Below are 27,539 nucleotides of genomic sequence, written 5' to 3' on the forward strand. Positions count from 1 at the left end.
AGTCCTCTTGGTTTGCTGGCCCCTTCCCTAAGCTGCTGAGGGATGTGAACACTTGCTTTGAGTCGGTCAAGTGCAAAGAGAAAGAGACAAGGACCTGAAAACAAATAGGAATGAAGGGAGGACAATGAAAAAGGCAGTAAGTGCACCTTGTATATCTGCACACATGAGGAAGAGTCAGTGACATGCAAAGGACTTTCTATAACAAAAGGCAATTCAGATACCTGGATGTAAAAGTACTCAAAGAAGTTTTAGTAGTTTATGCAAGTTAGTAGTTTACATATACAGTATAGAAATATGGTTTTCCTCACTAAAATGCAAGAGTATTAAGGAAGGCAGCTGGTGTGAAGTTTAGTGTATCATTCTTGAGTCAGTGCATTGACAATACATGCACAGGTGCCATCATGACAATAAAACATCCCCTTATCTATCTATCTATCTATCTATCTATCTCTCTGATATAAAGTATATCTATCTATATGTATATAGATAGATATACTTTATATCAGAGAGTTTTAATACAGTTATTATGCTGTTATGTTGTGAGGTTCTGTTTAAACTGTATCATCAAGACTCGTGATAGTATTTTTGCTCATATCTCATAATGTTCGTCTGGCCCCTTGTTGCTTTGTCATGTTTATAAAGTCACTGGAGGAAGTTACCAACAGTCACTGGAAAGAAACCGGGAACATTTCCTATACTTGCAGATGGAAATGTCAAAACTGACCCCATATCAGAACTAGTGGGGACTTTCATCTATAAGGAAGGATTTGTTCATTTCCTGTTTCAAAACAAATTACAAACAGATATTCGGCACAACGACAGTGATACCAGCAAATACTGACAAAGAAATAATTATTAGCACATTATCATTGAAGAGGAACTTTGACGTGTCTTAGCAACCACTGCTACAAATAGAGACAATGTTAAGATGCAGGTCCATTATCAGTGTTTGTCAAACTGTCATACCCATTTTGAATTTGTGACCACTGTCGACCACTTCGACATCATGATTTTCAGGACCAATTCCTCAACATCTTAAATCATCTGTTTGATGTCTCATCTACCTTGAAAGCTCACATCAAAGTGGCTGCTGCTTAAAATGTTCGATAGCTGTGTCTTCAGAGCTAAATTAATTTTCCCTGAAGTGTTTCAGCTATTTAATAAGAGTCTCTGTAGATGAAGTTGTCAAGGATAGCTTAGCTGAAAAGAAGGAATAATCAGTCACAAGTAACAGGCATGATCATCAGTGTTTCAGTGCTGCACCGAAACTAGCAGCAAAATGGCAGCAGGAGCAGTGAGGGCATTAAGGCACCAGGCAGGCAGACGGACGGGCGGCAGATAAAGAGGACTCTATTAGTCTCGGCTCATTGTGCCACTCTGATTTCTTTCTACCTCCTAATTGGCTGGCTTCTGTAGGCTTGGCAGCCATATTTCAGTTTAAAGGAGAAGGCTCCATGGGTCACGGGAATAAAGGGGCCCATTTGACAGGTCAGCAGGCTGATGTCTACAGCATAGTCTTAGGTCAAAGGTCAAACTAACATCAAGATAGGCCGTGGCAGTGTGGGTCAGCTCCTACACCGGAGAGCCCAATAAGTACGTGAGCAGACTGACTGGAATGTTGTATCGCAGCATTTTACCAGAGGAAAAAAAAAAACGTCTTAGTGTGAGCCATAGTTTAGACTCAGTGTTTGATTTCTGAAGGAAGATACGCAGGTTTGAAACTGCAACATAAAAAAAAAGTATAACTAAAATACTTTAGAAAGTCTTGTTGTGCCCACTGCCAATAATGCACATCATAATCAATTACTGAATTAATGAACTTGAAAAGATGAAATCATTATGATCCTCCAATTCTAAATTCATTATTTTACTGCTATATTATGTCTCCTGTTGGTTATAATCCGCTGAAAAATGTTGACTTACTAAAACATGCAGTTTAATGAATCAGCCTTTAGTCCTCCCAAGTTGTATCACCTCAGCTTTAGTATTAATCTACTAGCTAATAGCTGGTAGACGAAGATGAACCCATGTTCAGTGCTTATATTAGCAAACACACACACACACACACACACACACACAACATTTACAAGATTTTTGACAGTATCTCTGCAGGATGCAAGGAGCTGACAAGTTGTGTACTGCTCTATCTGATTCATGTAATTACAAAATTTGACTTGCAGCTGTAATACATTGAGGGTAGAAATAATAGCACTGAGACTTTAGGTTCAACTTAGACATGGTGAATTTAAATAAATTGTTGGGTTCACTCTTTTATTCTATACATAACCGGAGCAAAGTAAAACAAAAAAAAACTAAAGTAATCCAATTATGAGTAATCTATGAATGGCAGTAGTCGGAGAGCTTAAGTAACTGACAACAGTCTTTAGGAGGGATTTGGTTTGTTCAACAGATCACATTGGAATCAGCACCCTCCCAACTCGATTAGCATTAACGTTCACCTCCAGGAGATGAGTAGCCTGAAAACATGCACATTTGCACACACATACACACACACACACACACACACACACACACACACACACACACACACACATAGACATGTGCACACACACACACAAAACGCAGGACAGTCTGCCTGGCACCAGACAGCAGTGCACGGCCAAATGAGATGTGTGAGAGCCCCCTGCTGCCAAGAGGCGGACAGGAAGAAGAAACAAACCCTCTCTAATGGAGACATGACATGCTCGCCGGGGCGGAAACTCAAACAAACGATTAATGGGCCATGGAGCCCTCAGTACAGCAGCAAAATCCCCTCCACGGCTCCCCCTCTCTTGTACTCCCTCGCTCTCACTCTGTCCCATGTTGGCCGAGGGGGTCCGACATTTCAAGACCCAGGCCTCTACCCCGAGGCGACATATTTCTGCCACCCCCTTACCCCAGTTCTACTGAGATCCCTGCACTGAGGTAAGTGAACAACAGGACATCACTGTCGTTAACTTCTCAGAAGAACCTCACGCACCAAGGAAGAGTGATTTAGCAGTATAGGTCAGACTGACCCCTGCATGTCTCTTTACTGTCCTCAATCTGCTGCTAGTCTGAGTTTTAAGTTTTTGTTTTTTTTTAACAGGCCAATATCCAACTTATCACTTATGAGCTGGGTCTGTTTCAATGAGCTAGAGACGGAAAAGTTCAGTCCCTAATCTGGACAAGACAAGAGTCCCGTGATCACGTCTCCTGGTAAAGAGCAGCTCAGCCCTGTTTGGCCCCCACTGGAGACGGTGACCTAACAACGGTGACGCAGCACCAAGTGAGACAACAAGGCCTGGGAAAAGATAGAGAGTAAATATCCACACAGAGGTGCACATCCCCCGGCCCCATGTGACACAATTCCCAGCCACAAGCACGTTGGAAGGTGTTGGTAACTTGTTAAATGACAGAAGGAGAACTGAGAAAATGGGGGTCAAAGAGTTATAAAGTTCAACTTTTAGCTTGTAGCTTATCAAATGGGAATGTAACACTTACAGTGTCGCGACAGTTTTGTAACTTGATCGGATTTATCTCCCTCTCCGAACCTTTTAGACATAAACTAGCAGTATTTCATCACACAGTTAGTTAGCGGCTGCCTGAGTGAGTCCAGGAAGTGATAGAGTGTGAGGAGGTCCTCCATTTTCATGGGGCCATGGAGGTCCATCCAGTCCAGGAGCTGGTGCCGTCTACTCCTTTGTCTCCCCTTCCATCTCCTCGAAAGAGTAGCGAAAGAAGAGGGGAAGAAGGGAAGCCCCTTTACGTTCATGTGTTTTGATTAGCAGGTAATGATCTTTGATCTAATGCGCTGACTGGGAAAGTGCGGCTCCCATTGAAATCCGGTGGATGCTTGGCCGACCTGGAGCCAGTGTCACTTCTCGTTAGGGCCTGCAGCTCCATGACCTCCCCATTGCCAGTCCCTGCCCCCTCCTCGCAGCATGAGCACCCTGCGTAATGATATCAATAGCAGCAGGGGTGCAATGAATACAAATCCGCGTGCAGAATGTTTGGACAAGAATTCACTCCCAGCCCTCCCTCCCCCTGCCGCCCCACTCACCACCGTTCAACCTCTCTCCCCCACACAAAGGGCTAGGTTAGGCTGTAATCTGGATGGTTGATTTCACACAAAATAGTTGGCTACTGCAAAGAACAAATGCCCCCTGCTGGTTGGCTATAACTGTATATGTTTTCAAAATGTACCAGAATGATGTCTGTTCTTTGAAAGTTAAACCACACTGAGCTTTAAAAAAAAAAATCAGCGTGTGAAAATGTGTGTGGTTGCACTGAATTGTTTAAAATTATTCATGCATGCAAATAAAACCATTCAAGCTGCAGAGTATATGATAATGACTATTACATGCTTAATTGAAAGAAAACAAAACTCCATTTGCATGAAATAGGGCAGTTCACCAAAATCTTCTATTGTTTTTTTCACTCAGTCTCATGACAAACTGAAACATTTATAATCCATAAATTGATGTTACGGCCTTGCTACAGCAACATCTGTTCTCATTACTGCATTTTCATACCATAAAATATACAACACCGACTTGCTGTTGAAAAAAGAAAACTACAACTTAGTTCTGTGAGCGGGCACACAGCCATCACCCTACCGCACACTCTGTCCAGTGTTGGACCTGACATGGCAGCCACCTGACTTCCGTCTCTGGTATTGACACAGCCGTTTAAAGCAGCCTGGCCACCAGTGCCCATAACAAAGGTATGTTCATGGAACCAGCCAATGAAAACCTCAGTGAAATCAGGGGGAAAAGAACCAATGCATTTCTTTTCTGAATTAACAAGACTGGAAAAGCTATAAAATCCCTGCTATGAGACCTGTTTATTATCAATTACTGCGCCACAATGCAGCCACACTGTGAACATACATGCGTACGCTGCAGCCATGTGCCTCTCTACAGAGATTGCTTGCTATGTGCACATGCCCGCTGCACACAGAGTCCTCTCTTCTTCACTCGCCTGCTTCATTTACTGCTGACTGAACACACCTCTGTTGGTTTCTACAAAGCTCTCGGTTACATGATTCAATGTTTAATGTGCTGTGAAATGGAGCAGTGTCAAGAACAATGTCCAGGATGCCTTAGCTTTAATTATTGGTTTGGAAGAAGGGATAAATGAAGCAGAGGAATAATCCCAAAAAGGCAGACCTCAGCGGTTGCTGAACAGCAGAGTCATAAAAATGGCTAAAATTCTTCTGTCAAATTATGATGGTTTAAAATTTGGTGTTAATTATAAGTAAAAGTTCTTGTCATAAAAAATAATTACAATTATGTTTCAACGTTAGGTAGAAATTACACTCAAACTAGAAATTTGCCAGTGTTTCTAATCTGTTTTGCCATTTAAATACCTGCACGTTTATGAAAAGTCTTTCCTATACCAAACCAGTAAGTTATAAATACTGCATAACAAGAGCAGCTGTCAGGAGTCACTGACTATAGCCTCAAAAAAAAGATGTAAGTGCTTGTTGCCAGACAGTTTTGTCTCTGCGCTGTCAGTGTCAGTCCTCTCTCTTCTTATATTAGGAGTGAAAAGCACATGCCAAGAGATGACACTGCTCATGCAAATTAAAGAGCAGGTTCGCCACTCTTTAATTAAGGCGCGGTTTGGATTGTCATGTAGCACAGAAACAGCTGGCGTAAATGAATGTGTGCAATCTCCATATCTGAAGCGTGCACTCTGCCACAGTTTGACAGAAGTTTCATAGCTTGCGGTCTGTCATCACCGAGGATGACACTGTCTAAAATCTGTTAATTATAAACACACAAGTGTGCGTGCTGTCAATCTGTGGTGCAAGAGGCAGATGAATAACGTCTTGCAGGGATTGAAGCTTGTTGTGCTTTGACTGCCTTTTATTTCTTTCCAAAAAAGCCCTGTGTAAAAATATTTCTGGTTAATATCTTTTTTAATTTTGGTTACACTTTCATTTGTGCTTTATTAATAGAAATATGTTTGTTTGTTTTTTTTAAAGGTTTGTTTCAGATTTTAGATTTATATTCAAGGAGTCACAATACTGTCAAGAAAAACCACAGATGTGTCAAATGTGGCCTGTGTTGAATATTTAATCATGTAATATATAATGACTTAAAAAAAATAAATAAAAAAAACCCAGCATGACATTTACACCGGTGTGAGGAGCCTCATCTCCACTGGCCCAACACTCAGGGCATCTTTGTCAGAAAAGCTTTTTATTCAAGTACATCTCAAATGCATTAGCATTAATACGACTACAGGAAATTAAATTTTTATGTGTACATGAAGAGGCTTCCTGGGGTCACACATTTTTTGTCATACAGTGCGTCTAGAGTGTTTAAGTATAGAGTTATTACTGCACAGATTTTCCTATTATTTTTGTTATTTTTATATGCAATGCTGACAATATACTCAACACTTCCAGATTATTTTCTCATGACAAGATGTCCCTCTAATGTTTGATAATGTAATGAAAAGTGAAATGGCCTCCAACTACATCCAGACTAAATGAGAGGAAAGATTAAGATAAATAGCTACATCTGGCTCTCACTTGAAACTCTAAAGGAAGTCGAGATAACCAAGGAGGGTCTGGCTATTCATCACCATCCAGACATGTGCCCGTACACAACTGTAACGGCTTAGAAAAACAGACACAGACAGACGGAAACTCACCAGCCATGCATACTCGAAAGCAGCACCTGACTTTAAAAAAAAAAAAAAAAAAAAACATTCAGGGAGTTTTACTGTAGAGGAGCAGAAGGGAAAGCGATGGATTGACAGCTGGGCCAGGAGGGCACCTGGTTAATGTCACCTATCATCCAGACCCTTAGTGCCCCACACATCCCCTTACATCCCTCTCTCTCTTTCTCTCCACTCTGTTCCTCAAGGGAGCAACTTTTCCTCCAGATCCTGACTGACATAAACCTCAGAGGCTCAGACCCCAAACAGAATTTGCTGCAGACCCCGGGCTGCTTGTCTTCTTGTCTGCTTCATCTATCTCTTTTTTCCACGATTTCCATTCCCCTTAACCATCGCTGCCTTTGTTCTCGCAGTCGATCGATGCACCATAACTCACGTGGCCTCTGGTGTTTGATGTCTGAGCTCTGGATATCATTTCAACCATTTTTGTTGAACCAGTGAACCACTCTGATAATACCATGTCTCACGAACACAGGCGCGCAAATGACGTGTGCATACACACACACACACACACAGATGTTAACACACACACATTACACATACACATACTAATAAAAAAAAAATAGATATTCAGACAGAAGGATAACCTGAGTGAAAAAGAAAAAGAGACAGTAAGCCTGAGAACAGTAGGTGATGTGTTAAAAGACTTAACTTTAAGAGAAGAATAACATCAGGCAGACTAAAAGCTGAACCACTTGATGGTAAAGTGATGAGTATGAACTTTGCATAGAAAACCATATGCAAAGAAAGGGAGGTGATCAATTGCTTATGGTTCGGTTAAGTCTCCTTTCGTCACATCTGAACACCAAAGTTGAAAACGTGGCTATTGCAGCTACACTTTAAATAGTTACTCCAGGATACTTTTATCTAATGGTCAGTGCATTGCTCATGGGCACTCCAGCAGTGAACAGCAGTGAGCAAATACTTCTATGTCACAACACTGAACCCACGGTCTTTTGATTCCTCTTCACATCCGAGGATCCCAAACCTCCTGCGATTAACTTTTAAATTGTCCTCACTTGCTGAAACATAACCAACAGCTAGATACACCTCACGTGAGCAATGAGCGAATCGGTGGGTGTGAGCTACACTGATGGAGAGATGTGCCCCAACGGTTCACAGAACTACAGCACAATTCACCTGCGTTATTTTCCAATATTAAGAAATGTTTTCAAACTGTGTTTTTGCACGCAAAGCTGGAAAATCTGTTTCTTTGAAAGAACTTTATCTGCATCAACAACAGAAACGCTCAGTTATTTAGTTATGAATGTGAAAGTTATGAATATCCATGTTAGAATACTTTAGAATGTTTTAAAAATAATTTTCATCAAGGTTTTTGAAGTCTAATTATTATTTTAAAATTATTTTTTAAATGAGTTTCATTTTGACACATCGCCATACTTTTTTGTCTTTCGTCATAAGTCTCGCTGAAGTAAAAGCCGGATGACTTTTCTTACACACTGTCTGTAATATGTTACAATAGCAAGTATTGAGTGGCTCTGAACTTTAGCCAACTAACAGTGTTGGACTTTCCAAATCACAGAAAGAAATATACCTGTTAACAAAAACACCAGGAAGTGGGTTGTTGTGAGCTGGTTTCTGCTTGCATCCTGCAACCACGTTATTCTGCAAAAGTGTTTTGAGCAACTGCGGCACCTTTAGAGCTCCAATCATAAATAATGATACACGTCAAACTGTGGGGATTTACAGGGAGGGTTGGGAAAGTACTGACATTCTCTTTATCTAATAGGGAGGGAAAGTTATCAAGTAGCCCTCTGAAAGTTAGAATTTCTTTAATTTTCTTGTAAGTTGTGCAGCATTTTAATATTTGTACAGCATTTACATTTAGATCTACATTCAAATCTAAAATTACTTGTCTTTCATTTATTTTTACAAGTATTAAGGATTTCCACAATGCAGAGCACAACCAGTAAGAAGGTTAGTTGGTGCTTAAATTAACACAGTTATAATCACATTAGTTCTGTGTGGAAAACCATGAACCAAACATACTCAAGAATGATTATGTACAAGGTGCAATTTGATAGAAATCAGTAATCTATACAACTCCTACCTCAGCTCCCTTTGTCTTGAAGCAGGCTGACTTACCAAACCGTAGCAGTGAGAGATCTGATCTGACCTATCATGTCATGAGATAGAGGAGTGTGTTCAGGTGCAATGAGCTGGGAGGGAGTGCAGTTGTCATGTTCCCTAACGTGTAGCAGGATGTATTGCTGGCAGAAGCAGCAGGGGAGATCCAGAGTCTCTCCTGAACACTCACAGCCTCATGAAAGAATGATGGTTGATTACCTGCATGAGATGAGCTATACGCGGGCCCTCCAGAGTCACAGGATAGCACTTTAGCTACACTGCTGAAGATGACTTAGAAAGGAGGAGGGAGAAAATCCATCTTTGTCCTGTTTGTTGATTTGACTGAGTTTTTTTTTTTTTTTTTTTACTAGATGCATCCAGAAAATAAGACCTCACGCATTTAATGAGCTCATATCAGTCGAATTTCTTACCTAATGTAGTCATCATTTGATTTAAAGCATGATTTCACATTTTCATATTTGTTATGTGTGCGTCTTTGCACACATGTGTATTTGTTTTTGAAAGTAATTTCTGAAGTAAATGTGCTTCAAACAACAGGTTTGACCTAAAAACAGCGCGGTGTGTATAAACCAGCAAATGAAATGAAATGGCAGCTTTCTTCAGCAGGTTATTCGTGAATATGAATGCCTGAGCCTGTTAATGCTACACCGATCTTTACTTTCCCAAACTTTATTACCTGTTTACCATCAACACCTGTCAACACTGTTACCTAGCGCTGGTTTTCTTGGTTTTTAAAAACACGTCATATTTAACATAGTCATATTTTCCTTCTTAAATTCTTCTTCAGATGTCGCTGATGATACCCCCTTTTTTGTGCCACAGCCCCGCTCTCTGGGAGAACAAGGTCCAGATGGCTTGGGGGCCCCGTCAGTTTCCCCCCACCAGCCACTCTGCTTATCGGCAAGTTCACTTCACTTCAAGGAACCACTGACAGCTCTGTTAATTAGCACCTTTAGCCATTTTTTCCCAGACACGGACAAGACATTCATATGTCCTTTAATACTTGTCCTCTTTCCCCACATCTTTAGCTTGTTGGCCTGTAACTTTACTTTGATATTCTGTTATGTAAAAATGACCAAATAGAGAAATCTGACAACAGTTTTTTCCACATATATAACATCATATAATTGTCTATTTCTTGTTTCTAGTCAGAATTGAAGGAGCGAGTTACGTAAAAAGATGAGCAGGAATAAAATAAAATCATTAGGTGCAACTAAAGTGTAATCACAAATAGGGAAATCAGAGCTTGAGTTATGGATGATTTGTTCTTTTTTAATGATAAAAAAAAAATTCTTTCTCCCACAGCAACAGCAACACTTGTGCAAATTAGTTTTTGCAAACTTGAAGTGAACCCTCCATTACCTCCAGATGTTTGCTGTGATCACAATAAAGGAAACATTGACCATGGCAACAGTTTGCAGCACAGTTTTCATTTTGACCCCTTTATTGTCAATATTAACAATGATGTGATTATCACAGCATTGGATCCTAACACTGACACAATGCAGACAATAATAGGCTAAAGATGAGTCATTACAAATCCATCACCTCATCATTAGCATCACTACCACCGCCATGTGCACAGCACCACTGAACAAAAAGAGCCAAAATCAGACAGACTGCTTTGTCTGAAACTGAATGCCATAAGACACAATTCGCAGCAACGTGGCATCAGTCCAGGGTTAGTCCCGGACCCTTGGCCTCTACCCTCAGCGGAACTGAGTTCCTGACCTGTTGGTCATTTGTCCAGAGTGCAGGTTCGACCCTGGACAGCCTGCAGAGGAGGAAAATCAACCCAGAGCTTTGATCTGCTGTTACCACGGATTGGGAGTAATGAAAGTGCCCCTGCTAAATTACAGTGGGGTTCAAAAGACAAATAAATAATCATGTCCACCAGTTACAGGTGACTGGTGCAGATCTAGGTCACATTCTATAATTAGAGGATTACTAATGGATTAAGATTATTAAATTCATCAAGACAATCCAACAATAACACTCACACTGCTTCAAACTGGTAGAAATATTTTATCCAAATTGAGAAAGTAACCGTTCTTTTCAAGGTTTTCTATTAATGAAATAATAGCAAGATCATTTTGTGTCTTTTGTTTTGTTCCTTTTCTTTATTTTAGAAGAATTGTTTAGGTCATTAAGACTCAGATTCTTATTGACAGTGAGTGACCCTAAATTAATTTGTTAATTTATATAAAAGAGAAATAAAAAGAGCTGGTCATGGGTCTAATCCTCCCTTGTGTTTGAAGTGGTCGTTGGAGGCGGGACAAAGGGTGTTGATTGATAGCCACTTGGCCTATAGGGCTGGCTGAGCTTCCTCCAGAAGGTCACGTCCTGTCTGGCCCCTGTCCACTGCACACTTCCACAACATATCCGGGGTCTCGGCCCTCCAAACTGGCTGACGCACACACCATACACACATACACACACACACACAAACTCTGTACCCCCTCGGCGCCATGCTGCGGTGGTGGTCAGGGCCTTGCGTGCCATCCAGGGTCTGGTGTGAGGGGGGAAGGCAGGAAGCAGGAGGGAGAGAGATGGGAAAATAGTCCTCAACCAATCACAACCCTCAATTCTCCTTATGGAAAAGGTTACAGCACCCCACCCCACCCCCCCACCCCCCACCCCCACGCTCTCCAGTCACTTTAACTGTAATTTTAGGTCATTCTGCCTTTCACGTCTATATTACCCAGCACACCACATGTTAAAGTATATAACCTGTTGACTCTGCACCTGGCTGTATATGTAAATGTGTATTATATATTAGCTTTCAAGGGGAACAATCTACAACCACTCAAACCTACATGATGTCACTGAAAACTTAGTGGCCACTTTTCAAAGATGCTGCATCTTGGTAATTCGGAGCGATCCCTGATGAAGGGCTCTTTACACAAACTTTTCCACATTGACCAGTTCCGACATTACAGTGGTTTCAAACCCGCTCACAAACATTCAGGAGTCAGACCTCGATGGGAGGCCCAGAGCAGCTTGCTGGCCTTCAGGCTTGCCAGTCCGACCTTGGACAATGGCTGTAGCTCCATCTTTTGGGAAGTAAGTGAAGTGCAGCAGCAACAGAGGATGTGTGAAACAGCTTTTCTTTGGGCTTACACTAAAAAAAAAAGTTTTAGAAAAACTTTAAAGGTAGTCCTATAAAAGAGAAAATTCTTGAAAAAGTACTGCAAGGAAGAACATCTGAATACATACTGAAAATAATACATGGAAGTAAAGCAACATATAGCAGCAGATTTATTGGATGATATAAAAGTTAAGATTATGTGGCCTGAGGAAATAACATCATTTCACCTATTTATAAATATATATATATATATATATATAATTTTATAGCCACATATATATAAGGTTATAAAACTATATATATTTAAATTAACTCATTCTGTGTTACGTTTTTGGTAAAGCTGACAGGTTGATTAAAATATAATAATAGTCTAATAATAGTCATTGGCATTGTGAAAATAGTAAAATGTACTTAAAGTTTCCTGAAATCCTGGTTAAATGTGACTAAACAAAAGAATTGTTTGGCATGGCAAGCTTCTCAAGGGCTCTGTCTTAACAAGCTTTGTCATCTTGTTATCCAGGGTTTGTCTTGAACGTCCTACTACTTCACTGTCCAGTGATTATTTTGATTTTTTGTGTTTCTCTGATCCTGGGGAAGATGAATGAAGTGCGTAACCACAGAGAGACAGAGCGCTCACAGAGGGTGAAAAGAGAGTCTGGGAAAACATTCCTTAGACAAGGAAAGGAGAGAAGGGCATATATATATAATAAAAAGTGGAGGAACGGAAAGATGTGGTAATAACATTTTTCAATATGCTCAGACTTGTACAATATCAAATAAAATTTTATAACCCAGATTAGGATTCACTGAAAAGTTAAAGTGACTATAAAGAGTCTCAGACCTTATGAGCCAAGGTTTTTTTTTTTTTTGGGTATGACACATTCACTGCTGTAATACAAATGAGTGATTGGTGTTGTGTATAATCAGAGGTTTGACATTGTACATAATCACACTTATTCTGAATGTGCATATCGAAATAAGAACAGCGATTTTAGTCCCATTAACCCCAAGGTGTTGTCGTGAAAGCAAAACACATGTAAAACAGACGAGAAAGGGGAGATAAATAGGGCACAGAACAGTTTGGGGAGAGCATATATATATATATATATATATATGGATGACAAAATAATTATAATTGTATTTAGTGTGAAATTGAATAAACTGGGATAAGACGTAGTGGAGCACCAGCGGAAACGTGATAGAAGGAGATTTATTTAAAAGTGCTCGGTAAGGCCAAGGGTCGCTTTAGGAAGCCGGGGTCAGATCTGTGCCAGAGAGGGGCGGAAGGTGTTGACTAGATGCAAACGAGTTGGCCTCATCGAGGAGCGACAGTGAGACTGATAACCCACTTTCCACCCACCCAGAGAGGACCTCTTTATAAGGGCTTTCTGCAGGGGCCCCAGGCACCTGAACATCCCCAAAAATAACCCTCTCTGAGTCCAATGGGCTGCGGCTCCGTGCCAACACGTTCCCCCTGACGGCACAACGCTCTCCTGTACTCTCAGTCCTCTCATTTACCGTAGCTTCACTTAATTGTGGATTAATTATATGAATTAGAAAGAAGAAGTGTTTTGATTCTATAAATGTAACATCCATGTGTTTTTAGTAGATCTTTAGGATCACGTTTTCAACTTTCAAGAGACGTTGTTGAACTCTGCCCTTTGGTTGTATATTTAACCAACTTTACCACATACATATACATTCATGTGCAGTTCCATCGATGGGTCCATTTATACACACATCAATCCCAACAACGTCTAATTTCGGCGCATGCGGTCACAATGACACAAAGTAGAGAGAGAGAGTGTGGGAAGATGCGGGTAAGAGAGTAATAAAAAAGAAAAAGAGGTGCAAAACAGAAAAAAAAAGGAGGGGGGGAGGCTTTGCGTGCTGACTGTATTTCACTTTCATGGCACACAGGCAAGCAGCGGAAACACTGTCTTGCAGCTTGCTTTAGACGTAATAGTCCCTGCTGAAAAGCCTCTTTCCTTTCTCAGAGGGTGCATCCAGATTTACAGCTTGACAGCAGCAACAGATCATAGCAGAGAGACGCAGCTCTAAGGCCATGAAAGATGTTCTTTACATCACAATTGGCAGGTTGTGGTTTCAGACGGCATGTTTTTTCCTGTTTGATCAGAAAACAGAGAATTGGACACTTGGAGGGGATTATAATAAAGCAGCTGTCAAACATCTGTGAATTTTAGGTCATCTTAAATTGACCGTGACATTGTCAAATCCACATGGCTGACATATTAAAATGATCATTACTGTGGTGCTGGTAAAAAATGTTTTCTCAGCATTTCAACCTTTTACCAAACATCACAAAGTAATGATAACAGATGAGAAGGCCATTTAAACCCTACAGGTAGAGGGCATGTCAACATGTAGTTTGTTTAGCCAGGGTAGGAGCGTGCTGGGGGTGAATTTGACCAATTATCCGGAATTATACATATAAATTCATACATTCGTCCAACACATCAGGTTAGGTTTTTCATAGCGTGCTATACAGAAAGTGTAAACAAACATTACAGAGAAGTAGAAGACGGCCGCAGCAGGTTTACATCTGAACTGCCGTTTCAGGTTCATCACACTTCATCACAGAAATGTAAAAATTTTCAAAGGAATTCAGATCGGTGTGATCTTTTCCCCAGTCTGGTTCCTAGTCGGTTTACTGTAAATGGCCTACAGCCCACACAACCCCAACAGACATTTTCATTTCTAATTAGGAAGTTTCTGGCCCGAGACAGCCCCAGCGACTATGAGGTCCCTCCCTTGTGATCAAGCTAATTTAAGGTTCCTTTAAAGCGTCTGCATGGCAGGTTGTTCCAAACATCTTCATGAGCTGCCTGTTTCCAAAACAAAGCCGCAGGACTGTAATTACAATATGACAATAAACCGAGCTAACCAGCGTTTGACCCAACAACATCTCAGCTCCACCCAGTCTGAGAAAGCAGCACTGCATGACCTTTGTAAAAAAAAAAAAAAAAAAAAAAGGAAAAAAAAAAAAATACAACAAAAGAAAATGCAATTGGTGGTTTTCAGCTGGTAATGAGTTTTCAGCAGTTTTCTGTGTAAAAGAATGAAAATTGCTGAGGCGAGAGCAGCTAATGTCAGGGATGTTGGCCCTGTCATTCCTCAAGTGGCCTTTTGCCTCGGAAGCGATAGCCTGAGAAAGGGCAGCAGTCTTATCGTCGGACGGGGGGCATAGAGAGGAAAGGAAAGAGGGTCAGGAAAGAGACGACACACACACACACACATATCTGTAAACAGATAAAATGCGTGATAATAGATTCAGATTAATGAGATAACTATGGGGGAAAAGATCTCATTATGTTGTTCAGATAGGCTGCATCTAGAGGGCAAGCAGCAACAAAGTCACTGAGTGAAGTGGGTGGTTTTTGGATTGAAAGCATGTGTGCTTTCCCAGATTTAAAGGACCATACCGCTTCTTACCATGTCTTGTTCGCCTATTAACTATGTAAAGGTTTACATGATTGCTGACATTTAAGATTGGATTCAGCCATTAGATTCAATTTTTTCTTGTGTAGTATATATATATATATATTCCAATTTTTTTTTCAATTTATGCCACTTTCCATTGATTGTTCCAGACTGAGAGTTAGAACGACTCTCAATCATGCAGATCACAACCACCTCAATGATGAGTGTGTTTGTGTTTAGTGGTTGTTCTGATGTTTATTTGATGAAGATATCTGTGAGATATTCTCTGTTAAATTCAATTTACATGGAGATCTCAGGACAGTGTGTGTCTGACTTTTGTCTTTGTGATCTTGTACAGGTTTATCGGATGCGTGTGTTTTCACAATCTGTTCATTTTTCTAACTTTCTACATTGATTTTTCAATCCTCCAAGCAAACGCTGGTTATAGTTCAATCCACAATATTATGAAAATCTATTTGCAGAAAACCTGAAATGTTATTGGTGTAGCAATGCAGTTGCATGGGTGGGGAGGCTGTTTCGAAACTTTCCCAGCTTGGTGCGCTCTGTGACAAGCCGCCAAGTGTCAAGTAGTCAGCTCATGAGTGACGCCATCAGAAAAAAATACGAAGCAAACATGGATGATTGTGGAGGGTGGAAAAAAGCAGTGATATAGTGATATGCAACGTTTATACAGATTGAACAAAGAAATTTAGAACTTTATATATTTAAAAAAGAAAAAAAGAAAAAAGCTTGATCAAATATGTGGACAATGCTCAGACATTGTCCTCTATCACTACATACACACATATGTAACTACTGCCTATAGCATTTCTATCCCACTGTTACGACAGCAGCGGTGCTCTGATGCTCAGGCTCTTCAGCATATCTCAAGTGGATGCTGTGTCAGTCCTGGGAACCCTAAACAAAGATAAAGCTGCCGTTCCTGGTGATTGGAGGGCTGCTGTAGCACTAAAGAGCGCTGGGACGGGGAGGGGGAGGGGCAGAATATGAGGTAAAGGCAGGCTGTAGCTCTCTATCTCAGCATGAGGATTAACTGATATCGTAGGCAATATAACCCCCTACACTTCAGCCTGTTCTCGTCCCAGATAGTTCAGGGACAGACAGTACGAATGCTCTCTCTGGATGTTATTTCCCACAGATAACATTTTAAAGGTTTAGCCTGTAGTACACTCAGGTGTGTATTTCAACAATCAGTTGATATACAAGCCTCCGTCACTCACAGAAAGGCCTCTCCTGGCAACGTGCTCATAAGGATTAGAATGAATCAACTAGAAATATTTGTTTTTGATAAAGTCAAGTGTTTTCTTCACTGGCCTTATGTGCCTGTCTTTCTTTATGGTCTCTTGTCTCAGTCTCACAATAAATTGTCTTTATTGTTGCTCGATCAGCAAACAGTGTGCTGCTGAAATCTGATTTAACTTTAAGATAAATATACTCTAATCAGATGTCTAAATATTATATAAGGAAATCATTCACTCCAGTATTCAGGCTTTCGGGTGTGAACATAAACTGAAGATTCAGTCTGTCCTTCACTGGGAATAACCCACTTAAAAGAAGAAAAAATATTTGATTTGGATATTTAATATAAAGTGGCACATAATCAGTTCTTTTAACACAAATGTGGAGGAAAAAAAATCCAAATATTCTTGTTTGTAATTGTGAATATAAATTATTAAGTACTGGACACGTAGATTTCAAAATGTCAGTGAAAGCAATGAATGATATATCCTGGGAACAGGTTATATTAATACTCACATTTAGATTTAGATTAACATTAAAAAAGAAAAACAATAAATGAATTCATAATTTTTGGAATAAGCTCATATTGAAAAAATATTACACCTGCAGTAAGATATTGTGTACTCACTTCAGAATCCATCATTATTATACTATATTTGTACATTTATCTATATTTTGAACTTTTGTGGGATGTACTGTATGTACATATATGCAAATGCAGGCATAATACATGAACCTGTAATTCCTCTATATATTGTATTATACTGTATATTGTATATATATACTGTATGCTATATGCACATACATTACATGATAAAAATATACATGTGCTGATATAATTTTGAATTTGTTTTGTGTTGTTAATAATATATTAACAATATTATATATATTTCTTTATTTTTGTAACATTGTGTAGCTTTGTTTTTCTGTAGTTACAGTATATAGGCTAACATAAAACAACACCATAGTTATTAGTAGCAGAGTAGCAAAGAGTTATGTAAATGGGTGAATAATGCCTATAATAAGACATATGACTACTTTGGGAATATTGATACAGTTGTGGCTTTTATTGATCTGAAAAGTCAACTGAAACTTTATTTGCTCTACCCCCTGGATAGACTAGCTGCTTTATGAATGGATGTTATTTGGAAGATCCCCCTTCTATGAAATATGACAGTGCTCTGGTTTGTGTCCCGTGACAATCTCCATGGTGACTCTGCTGTGTTTGGACCAAATACATTACCCACCTACCACCCATTTTCTTCCATCTGTAGCAGCATTCACACAGACGACTGGAAGCACAAATCTTCATGGAAGAGCCTCGGCCCATGAGTAACTGCGGCCATGAATAACCTATGATAGCATGTACGCATATCATCAAAAAACAGTCAGCAACGTAACCACATCCAGATGGACTGAGCCACTTGTTTCGTTGGTGTGGTGCTGCTCCTTCCTCTGAGGCTGCTGTGCATGTGGTCATGTTTTGCACCTTCTCAGCAGCTGAGGAAATAAGAGAAGTCTCCTTTGCTGGATGATCAACTGCTGTATCTTCTGCAGGAAATAAATTACATGATCATTTGACATGTAGCCAGAGAGAGCAGTTGAATGTGATGCTTCTCAGATGTGAGAAAATCATTATTGATGACAGAAAAAACTCAAATCTTGTGTGATATTTGTGATATTTATAACAAAGCCCAAGATTATCGTTTTAAAGAAAGTTACACAATTGCAATGTACAGTATTTCTCAATGAATATTAAATTAACAAGACATTTTGTTTAACTTGGTTTCAGTTTAGCTTGGTGAATATTTTACCATGAGCCCTTGATATGAATCAAATATTATTAACAGACAGTATAAAAAAGTGATTGCATGTCATAAGCAAAATACAAAAAATGTAAACTTGAAATAACAATAACTCTTCATGCCTCAATCATAACACTTATCTAATATAAAACTTATATTAGATTTTTCTTAAACATGTCTGTCTAACTATCTTTTAAATTCCTATATTTAGGACAAATGTGGCTATCGAGTTCAGACTCCAAGTATTTGGACAGTTGCCGTTTTTGTTCTCCTGGCTCTGTGGGACTATTTTGGACGAAATCTCCAAGATAGGCTTTCTCTATATTGATGTAGACCTACTTAAATTAAAGCTTAGACTTAACACAAAATAAATAAATGATGTAAAAAAAAATACAAAAAAATGATGTATCAAATATATTTCTTGACTTCATGTGTATTTGTCCAATTACCTTTGAATCCCTAAACTTTGGGCGCTATGTGTTAAAAGGCTTGTATCTCACATATAGCTCTTTCAATATCGACGTAAACAAATCAAAGATGAAACTTGGCACTTCAGTGTAGTATCCATTATTTTCTTTCAGACTGAACACACTGAGGGACAGACTCTGAAGAAAAAAAAAAAAAGGTGCAACTGTCCAAATGCTCACTGTCTGACACTGACACTGTGACGAACAGTGAATCCCTGAATCAAGTTAACAGTTCTGTAGGGTTCAGTTTCCTGAATCTGGATACTAATAAATTGAGGCACGAATTGTGCTAATCACATTGCATCTTATAACATTAACGTATATAAGCTATGTCAGTTTCTTCTTCTTCTTCCCAATGAAAGTGACCTACCATGAGGTGTGTTGAGTAGAAAGCAGCAGTCCTGAAAACTCCTGGGACACTTGGTGACACACTCGCCGAACTACTTTCCCACCGATAGAGCGCAGTATTGTACCATTTAAAGATTAAGTTTCGACTTCTATTTCAAACCTGCAATTATGGATGGAAATTTTACAGAACCAGCAGTTTCAAGGCTTTTTACCAAAAACATTAACTTAATGGACAATAACATTGTCTTTACAGAGGAGATGAAAAATGAGAGGCGGCATATCGACAAACATGAAGGCCTGAGACAGTCACATCAAACAGGCTTTGGTGTTTGTGGTTACACTGACTGGGCACCACAACACCACACAGAGACCACAGTGCTTCTAATAATATAACCCCATTTTAATTGAGCTGTATTGTCGTCCTATATGTGGCTGGAGTTTTTCTCAGATGTGGTTGTCTGTTGGATCAGCGTGTAACCAACTGCAAATAAAGACATGACACAGAATATTGCCTCATTCACGTTTGTATTTTGCCATCAGTTAATAATGTGTATAGACATATTTTAGTACTTAAACTGATTTAAGAAGAGTATTCTGCCAAACATTTTTTTTTTTAAAAAAGAAAAAAGAAAATCCAGTTCAGTGGATCGTTCTTTACTTACTCTGTGACAAATATAAAGTTCAGTAAGTTATGAAGGGAAAAGATGAAGTGCATCTTTAGAAATGCTTTTCTCAACTCTCGTCCTCCTGCAATTCACAATCACACAACCCAGCATGAAACTCAAGGTGGACCGGGACAAAACCTGTATTCGTCATTCAAGCCCCTCGTGGTGTCCTTGATCTCCAGTCTCTCACAGAACCAAGCGTCCTCCTCACAGTCTCTTCTTCATCTTGCCTTTCTTTTGTCCGCCCCGTCCAAACCCTGACTTCTTAACTTCGTCGAGCCACTGTTTTTTCTTGGCACGGATATTCTTCATCCCTCCGCTCTGCAGGAACTGCTGCTTGTCCCTTTTCTTGCGCTGCTTCAGGATCTGATCGCGCGTCTTCAGCTCGGAGCGCACTCCTCTGCCGCCGGCCGTCTGCTGCGGTCGCACGGGGCTCTGGAAGTTAGGGCCGAGACGACCACGGCCGCGACCTGACACACGGGTGACAGGGAAAGGAAAGAAGAAAAAAAAAAAAGAGAAGAATTTATGACTTGTAATTTTTGATGGTACATGTACATTTATAGAAAAGATTTATAATGTAGTAAGAGACTTTCTACTTGGAAATTAAAGCATGTCTGTATGTTAGCTTAGCTTAGCACAAAGACCAGAAACTACCAATGAGATATAACATGTTAACTAATGATCTTTACAGAAGCTGGTAGGCGGAATTGGTCACCACTGGACGAAGCCAGGATAGTTATTTCCTCATGTTTCCATTTTTTATGCTAAGCTAAGCTAACTGGCTAACTTGTAGCCTTATATACAGTCCATCAGCTGCAATTCATTAGTTATTAGTGTTCAAGTTGTGACTCCTACCTCCTCCTGGCTTCCTCCCTCCTCGTCCTCCGCCTCCTCGTCCTCCTCCTCTTCCTCTTCCTCTTCCTCCTCCAGTTTCTCCGTCTGAGCCAGATCCTCCATCATCCACCTTGTATTTTTTCTTCCACTCCTCGTAACTGTCACGTCGTTAAGGTCAGACAAACTGTCCACAACACAGCCAAACATTGTCAAGAGTGCGAGGGAACAGCAGCAGTAACAGTAAATAAGTACATAGAGACATTTTGTTGGAAGGATACAAGTTCTTCTTGTTCTTCTTACTGATGACCTGACCAACATCTGTTCTAATCTTCTTCCTCTGGTCTTCCTTTCCTGTGTCCGTCACAAAGCGTTTCCTCTTACGGTCCCTAGAAGTGATAAGCGAGACGCTAAGTTATGGTACGGAATGGCAAAATAAGAAGCGTCTGATGTCGATAAAGAAGAGGAGAGAGACAGATTTAGAGTGGGTGATGGATTTGATAATTTTCACCATTTCATTATTTTTTTGTGCTGGTTCAACCGGTCTCCCTCATCTCCCATGAGGTCCAGGACAGCAGAGGAGGCCTGCTGCTCAAAAGCAGTGCCGTCTCCGGAGAGACTTAACCTAGAACAACACAGAAAAACAGTCACAGGTTAGAACACACAGATAATATATTTGAATTGCGTCTGATTTTACACACATTTAAAAAAAAAAAAAAAAGGAAGAAAAAAAAAGCCATGTTTCATGCCTCACCCTCTCTCAGAGTCGAAGTCTTTGGGTCTGTAGGGGATGTAATACTCCTCATCTTTACCCGTCTGTCTGCTTCTCTTTGACCGTTCTTCCTCATCTTCCCGAAGGCCTCTTCTCTTTCCACCTACCACTGCAGAGAACACCCCCTGGTGGAAACAGGAAGTATTACACTTGACTAAAGTCTTCTACTGTAGGTTGGCAAAACGAGGATTTGCCATAATCGACACACAGGAGAGATGCTGCTCTGTCTTATTAAAGTCTGTACACAACATCAAGTGAGTGCAAACTTTTTACAGTAAAAAAAAAAAAAAGCGTCTTTTAGTGGTGAAATGATTAGTCACCAGAAAATAATCAAGTATTTCTACTACTCCATTAATCGTTTAAGTAATTTTTCAAGTAAAAATGCCATAACATTCCCTCATACTGGCGTCTCATTTGTGTGGATTTGCTACTTTCCTTTTTCTTATGAGTTAATAAATGGAATATTTTTGGGTTGGAGAGAACTTGTGATTGTGAAAGCTTATTTTAAAAGTCTTTTGACGTGGAATTGATAATTAGCTTTTTTCCTTGTTGAATGTGGGACAGCGGTAAATGACATTACTTCCACGTAAAGACCAATGCACTAAATGTCGATCACCTGCGGTTAAAGAAAACACACATGCTCCCGCCACATGCAGAGCGCGTTCTGAAGAAAAAACAAAACTGTAGATGCTTAGTTTTTTGAATCAAAACGCCACACAGGCACGAGAGTCTCTAACCTTTAGAGTGTCCTCGTCCTTGCCTGTGTTGTCATCATCGTCAGCAGTGGTGGGGTTGACGGGCTGATGCAGGCGGCTGTCTACAGCCAGGTCCTCTCTATGTTTGCTGAACTTGTCCACCAACCGTGTGTCCTTGGAGCGTTTGGCGCGCATCACCTCACTGGCCTGAGTTTTACTGTTGGAGTTGATTTCAAAGATAGTCTAGAGGAATATGAAAAGAGAATTTTTGATTTAGGTTTTATTCCAGGCTAGCGGGAACTTGCGGCACTAGAGATATCTGCATTATTATCTACTGTTACTCACCGACTTGGATTTGTAACCCTTGATGGCATCAACTATTTGAAGGCGCTCCAGTTCCATTTTCTCCAAACCTGACCCTGAAACAACATCAGTTAAACACCGTTACCAGCTGCTGTCTGAGCATCATCAGCATCAGCATCATCATCATCATCATCATCATCATCATCATCATCATCATCATCATCATCATCATCATCATCATCATCATCATCACTGATCTCTTCATTGTCCATCCAGCTCTAAACTGACCGAGTAATGGATGGACAGCCATGCTGGACAGATCTGTGTTTTTGACCCGTCTGATTGACTCCGGTGAGGGGTTTGGTCGGGATTTGAGGTACTGCTTGTAGGCGTTCTCCGAGACGCGATGCAGGTTTTCCAGGTCCATGGAATTTTCGTGAGCCGTGACGAGATGAGAGCCTTCGTCATCCAAGATGCTCTGAGGGACCCGGCCGAACACACCCTCTGAATCTGCAGGAGAGGGGAGGTTTGAACGGCAGATAGCGATAGTGAAGACAGTGATAAATAAACTTTTTACGATTCTACTTGCAGCCTCAGATGGGAGGTAGTAGATGTGTAGTAGAGTTAATTCCTCAGTTCAATACCTTGTGCGTGTTCAGCTGTGGCGAACTGAACAGGCCTTCCGAGGAAGAGGTGAAGGTCGTAGACAAAAGGCATCTCATCTGGACAAACCATACTGTAGGCTGTGCCGCTGCGACCAGCACGTCCCACACGGCCTGATGGGAAAAGACAGATGAATATACTAATGCCTCAAATCAGTCTCATCACTTATTAAATGATCTTAAATTAAAAAAAAAAAGGGATATGAATTCGTGTATAAGCCACTCACCGACTCTGTGCAAGAAGAGCTTGGCCTTAGGAGGGAAGTTGTAGTTGATGACGTTGTCCAGCAGGGGGATGTCTATACCACGAGCAGCGACATCAGTCACAATGAGCACCATGGCTTTCCGATGCACAAACTTCCCTATGTTGATCTTTCTGGCAGTCTGATCGAGGGCACTGTAGATGTAGGCACACTCCAAACCTTCTGAAGAAAGCAGCTGGAGATCAAAACAAAAGAGGTGGATTTATGTGAGGGTTCGCCCAAACCTCACAGAGAGAGGGATGTAACCGACTTATTCCTCTGTTTGTACCTCACCTCCTTGATATACTCTACATGGTGCTTGGTGGCTACAAAAACCACCGTCTGCTCCTGAGGCTTCACTACATTTCGTAGGAGATGAAGCAGCATTGCCGGCTTGTTGTCCATGCGCAGATGGAAAAATGACAGCTGATGAAAGACGAAGTGACAAAGTGAGAATTTAGCTCTGATCTTTACATGCACATTTATGAGTCATTTCTGGGTAAACGGCGTGCTAAAGGTTTTGTTTACAGTTGTCCCACTCATTACATGAACAGGGGATCACCCCTGAGGGCATTAGCTGTTTTCAAATGCGTCAACAAATGCATGCACTAAAAATACAAACCACTTCTTTGTTTTTGTTAATAAAAAAAAAAAAAAAAAAAAAAAAAAAAAACATACATCGAGTAGAAGTTTCTCATAGCACAGTTTTGCAGTTAAATGTTATTATAATCTGCTCCAACAAGTACATTTGTCATCCTGTATTATTCTTATTATACCATGTAAAAAGAATAAAACGCACATTTTCCCTCTCTCAACAATCCAGAATCATTCATTTCCAGTTTTATCATGTTTAATAAGCAAAGTCCTGTCTTTACCTTAATCTGGTCACTGAGCTTAGAATCCACATCCAAACGAATCAGCACTGGTTCTGTCAGACCTGGGAAAAAGGTTAATTTAGTTAGCCTGGGCCTTAAGCACCAACACGCAGATGAACCCGAGATGTAGAGCAACACAGATTGGAAAACCCTCTTCAATCACAATGGATGCACGTAAAACAGAACTGACAATAGACAGGATGAAATATGTGAAAGTTGATCTCACCAGCTCTGGCGAACTCCACCAGCAGTTTGGGCAGAGTGGCAGAGAACAGCAGAGTCTGTCTGGTGTCCGGAAGCCTCCGGATGATCTCCTGAAGCTGGTCGGCAAAACCCATTTCAAACAACCTGAGCGGAGGAGAAGCACGGATACATTAACGCATACATGCACGTGAGTCTGTGCCGTGTTATGAAAATATGACAAATGTAAATGCACGGTTCCACTTCTCACCTGTCAGCCTCATCAAACACCACGTACTCCACGTTCTGCAGCTTCAGGTTCATCTGCGTGATGACGTGCATGAGACGACCGGGGGTACCCATGATTCTGGAGGGGAAAAGGAGTTAGAGATACAGTGCACGGATTGGGCACAAACAACATCAAGAGTCAGGACGACAGCGAAACACTCACATGTCAGGGTTTTCGTGAAGAGCAGCAAACTGATCGTCCATTCTGGAAAGGAGCAGAGGTGTTTAATGTAAATTCATTCCAGATTTAAAAAGGACAACTGTACAACAGTAAAGCTGTAAAGTAACAGGAGTCACGTACCTGTCTCCACCAAGGATCAGGGCAGTCTTGAGGCCAGTGAATCTTCCCAACTATAACACCAAAACAAAGGACAAGCATATTAATTCAACTATAAATTACACCAGCCACCTTGAACTCCTAAAAGCACAATAAGCGCTCATCACTCTGCTCGGTCTGACCTCTTTTGTGAACTTCATGGTCTGCAGGGCCAACTCTCTGGTGGGGGTCAGGATGAGGGCCCTGGCTCCTGTTTGGGCTTGAGGGGCCTTCAGCTTCTCAAACATAGGAACCAGGAAAGCAGCTGTCTTACCACTGCCAGTCCTGGCCATGGCTACTATATCCTTGCCATCCAAAATCACTGGGATAGTCTGAAGGCAGGGGGGGGAGAAGGGTTGGGCATGAAACATTGTCCATCTAGCAGTAAGAATGTTTGATTACAGGATCGTGAAGTCGCACTGACTGACCTTTCTTTGGATTGGAGTTGGGACTTTGTAACCTTTTTTCATGACCCCTTTGTATACAGGGTAACTGAGACCTGAAATCAGATGTAATGTAGTCAATTAAAGACTTAATATAGATTTTTTTTCAGTTCAAATGGATATAAACAGAAAGATTCACATGCAGTGAGTAACCAGTGGAGGTGCAGCCCTTATCTGGACACTCCTCTCTGGCTCTTACCCATGGATTGAAAGCCTCCGGACTTCTTTTTCTTCTTGTTTTGGGCTCTGACCAGCTCCCTGGTGTCAGGCTCCACATCTGACATATGGTCTGATGATGTAGGGAACCGCGGCAGTTTCCTTCCTGGCTGTGAGACCAATGAGAAAACACGATGTTAACAACATGACAGAGGTAAGACACGACGCCTAAAACAAATTCATGTAGAATCCTAATCTCTACGCAAGTTGAAAAATCTTTTTCCTTTTGGGGTAACGAATTATTTGTTTAATATAAATGTTATGCAGTGTGCAAGATTTTAAGAATGACTCAGGGGATACATGTACTACCAAAATAACCTGTTTAGCCAAGGTGGTAAGCCACGCTCATCTTGATGCATCCGCTCTCATGATTTATTCAAAAACAACAGTGACACAAATTGCAAAACAGTTCCTGTGCTCTTGCTCCCTGAAGGTGAATGTTTTATTTCATGACAGTGTATTCATTATTATGATGTTAGCAGAGAAGATCTTTGTTTCAGCTGATGTAGTTGACGTCTACACAGTGGAAAACCCTGCTAAATAAGTATTGATATATACTTAGGCTGGTTAACAATAAGTAATATTTTTTTGTTTTGTCTTTTTTCATTATCTATTAATTAACTAATCTGCCAAGCACATGTTCACATTTCTGGCCATCCAATTTAACTGCCCTGACATAACATCAAACAGTACTAAGTGAAAATTCAATTATATGGTAATACTGAGGTCATACTTTAAGGTGGTGTTGTACTTGGCTACATTATACTGAGAGGTGTTTCTAATTTTTTTTATCCTCCCTATTTACATGCATGAGAGGGGCAGAATATTAGAAACACCTTTCAGTATAATGCAGTCCAGTACAACACCACAACAACACACCATGACCTCAGTGTTAAATCATATCATTTAATTAACAGTATTATGACAGTATCAACAAAAACTCTATGCTTCAACTTTACAGGCATCAAAAAAAGTCGGTTTTATGGAAGAAAAATTGGACTGAGTTGCATTAGACTGATATAAAAATTAGTTCCTATATCTAAATCTTCCTGTGATCGCTTACTTGCTTCTCTTTCTCTCATATGGTGGGAAACTAGCACTTCAGTAATGTAATATGCGTTAGTGCAGAGTGTCTAATCTATAATCCATTATATATTGTGTATCATGTGAAGTTTGTTAAAGTATTTACAGGGGGCATCCGGATTTGAACCGGAGACCTCTTGATCTGCAGTCAAATGCTCTACCACTGAGCTATACCCCCAGCTGTATACACTATACATATATAAACCGGTTCTCTTACATACCTGTTACAAATACTAGTCTTATTTAACAGATTTAAAACATGTCAATAAGTCAAACGTGATAACCAGGAACAGCAGTTAGCTGGGTAAGTTATGTTAAAGTGTTGTTCCTTACAGAATCATCGTCCTTAATTTCAGCAGCCAGTTCAAAGTCCCCGCTGTCTGAGTCAGCCTCCGGCTCTCTGCCCGCTGTGTGTCTCTTCTTCTTCGTCATTCTCTTCTTTCTCTGAGCCATCCTGAACCTTTAACGCTCTTTTTACCTGAGGTCGATGACTTTACTGCGTAGATTAAGAAATAAAACAGCTCATGGCATCTCAACGCACAACAACACGGTAGGCAGACATGTTGGAAACACGTGTGCGCTTCTTCTGGTTCTTCTTCTGCTTCCGTTTTTGTGTGACTGCTGGTATTCCGTCCAAAGCTCAACACCGCCACCTACTGCAACGGAGTGTGAGTGTGATTATATTGTAGGGTGTTTAATTTCTCTTCAACTCCTCACAGCGCCTTACTTGTAACAATATAGCATTCACTGCATTTACTTTTTTTTTTTGTAAAAATGG

The 27,539-nt window shown here is 40.5% G+C and overlaps 1 protein-coding gene and 1 non-coding gene across 2 annotated transcripts; both read right to left on the reverse strand.

The window, feature by feature from the left end:
• Positions 1-19,476: 19,476 nt before the first annotated feature.
• On the reverse strand, positions 19,477-27,214 carry ddx54 (DEAD-box helicase 54). Its single transcript, XM_022767023.1, has 20 exons — positions 27,095-27,214; positions 25,662-25,788; positions 25,448-25,518; positions 25,163-25,351; positions 25,005-25,054; positions 24,867-24,908; positions 24,687-24,782; positions 24,462-24,583; positions 24,236-24,297; positions 23,655-23,786; positions 23,346-23,556; positions 23,101-23,232; positions 22,745-22,966; positions 22,499-22,572; positions 22,196-22,396; positions 21,441-21,583; positions 21,198-21,311; positions 20,968-21,075; positions 20,711-20,847; positions 19,477-20,325 (listed from the first exon to the last, which is right to left on the reverse strand). The coding sequence occupies exons 1-20, from the start codon at positions 27,212-27,214 to the stop codon at positions 20,063-20,065; spliced, it is 2,616 nt and encodes an 871-aa protein (XP_022622744.1). The 3' UTR covers positions 19,477-20,062.
• Positions 26,868-26,939, reverse strand: trnac-gca. The gene has a single exon. It is a non-coding gene; the product is annotated as a tRNA-Cys (tRNA).
• Positions 27,215-27,539: the final 325 nt, after the last annotated feature.

The sequence above is a fragment of the Seriola dumerili genome, unplaced genomic scaffold (assembly GCF_002260705.1).
Source record: "Seriola dumerili isolate Sdu_G_001 unplaced genomic scaffold, Sdu_1.0 BDQW01001092.1, whole genome shotgun sequence".
In the NCBI taxonomy this organism is placed as follows: domain Eukaryota; kingdom Metazoa; phylum Chordata; class Actinopteri; order Carangiformes; family Carangidae; genus Seriola; species Seriola dumerili.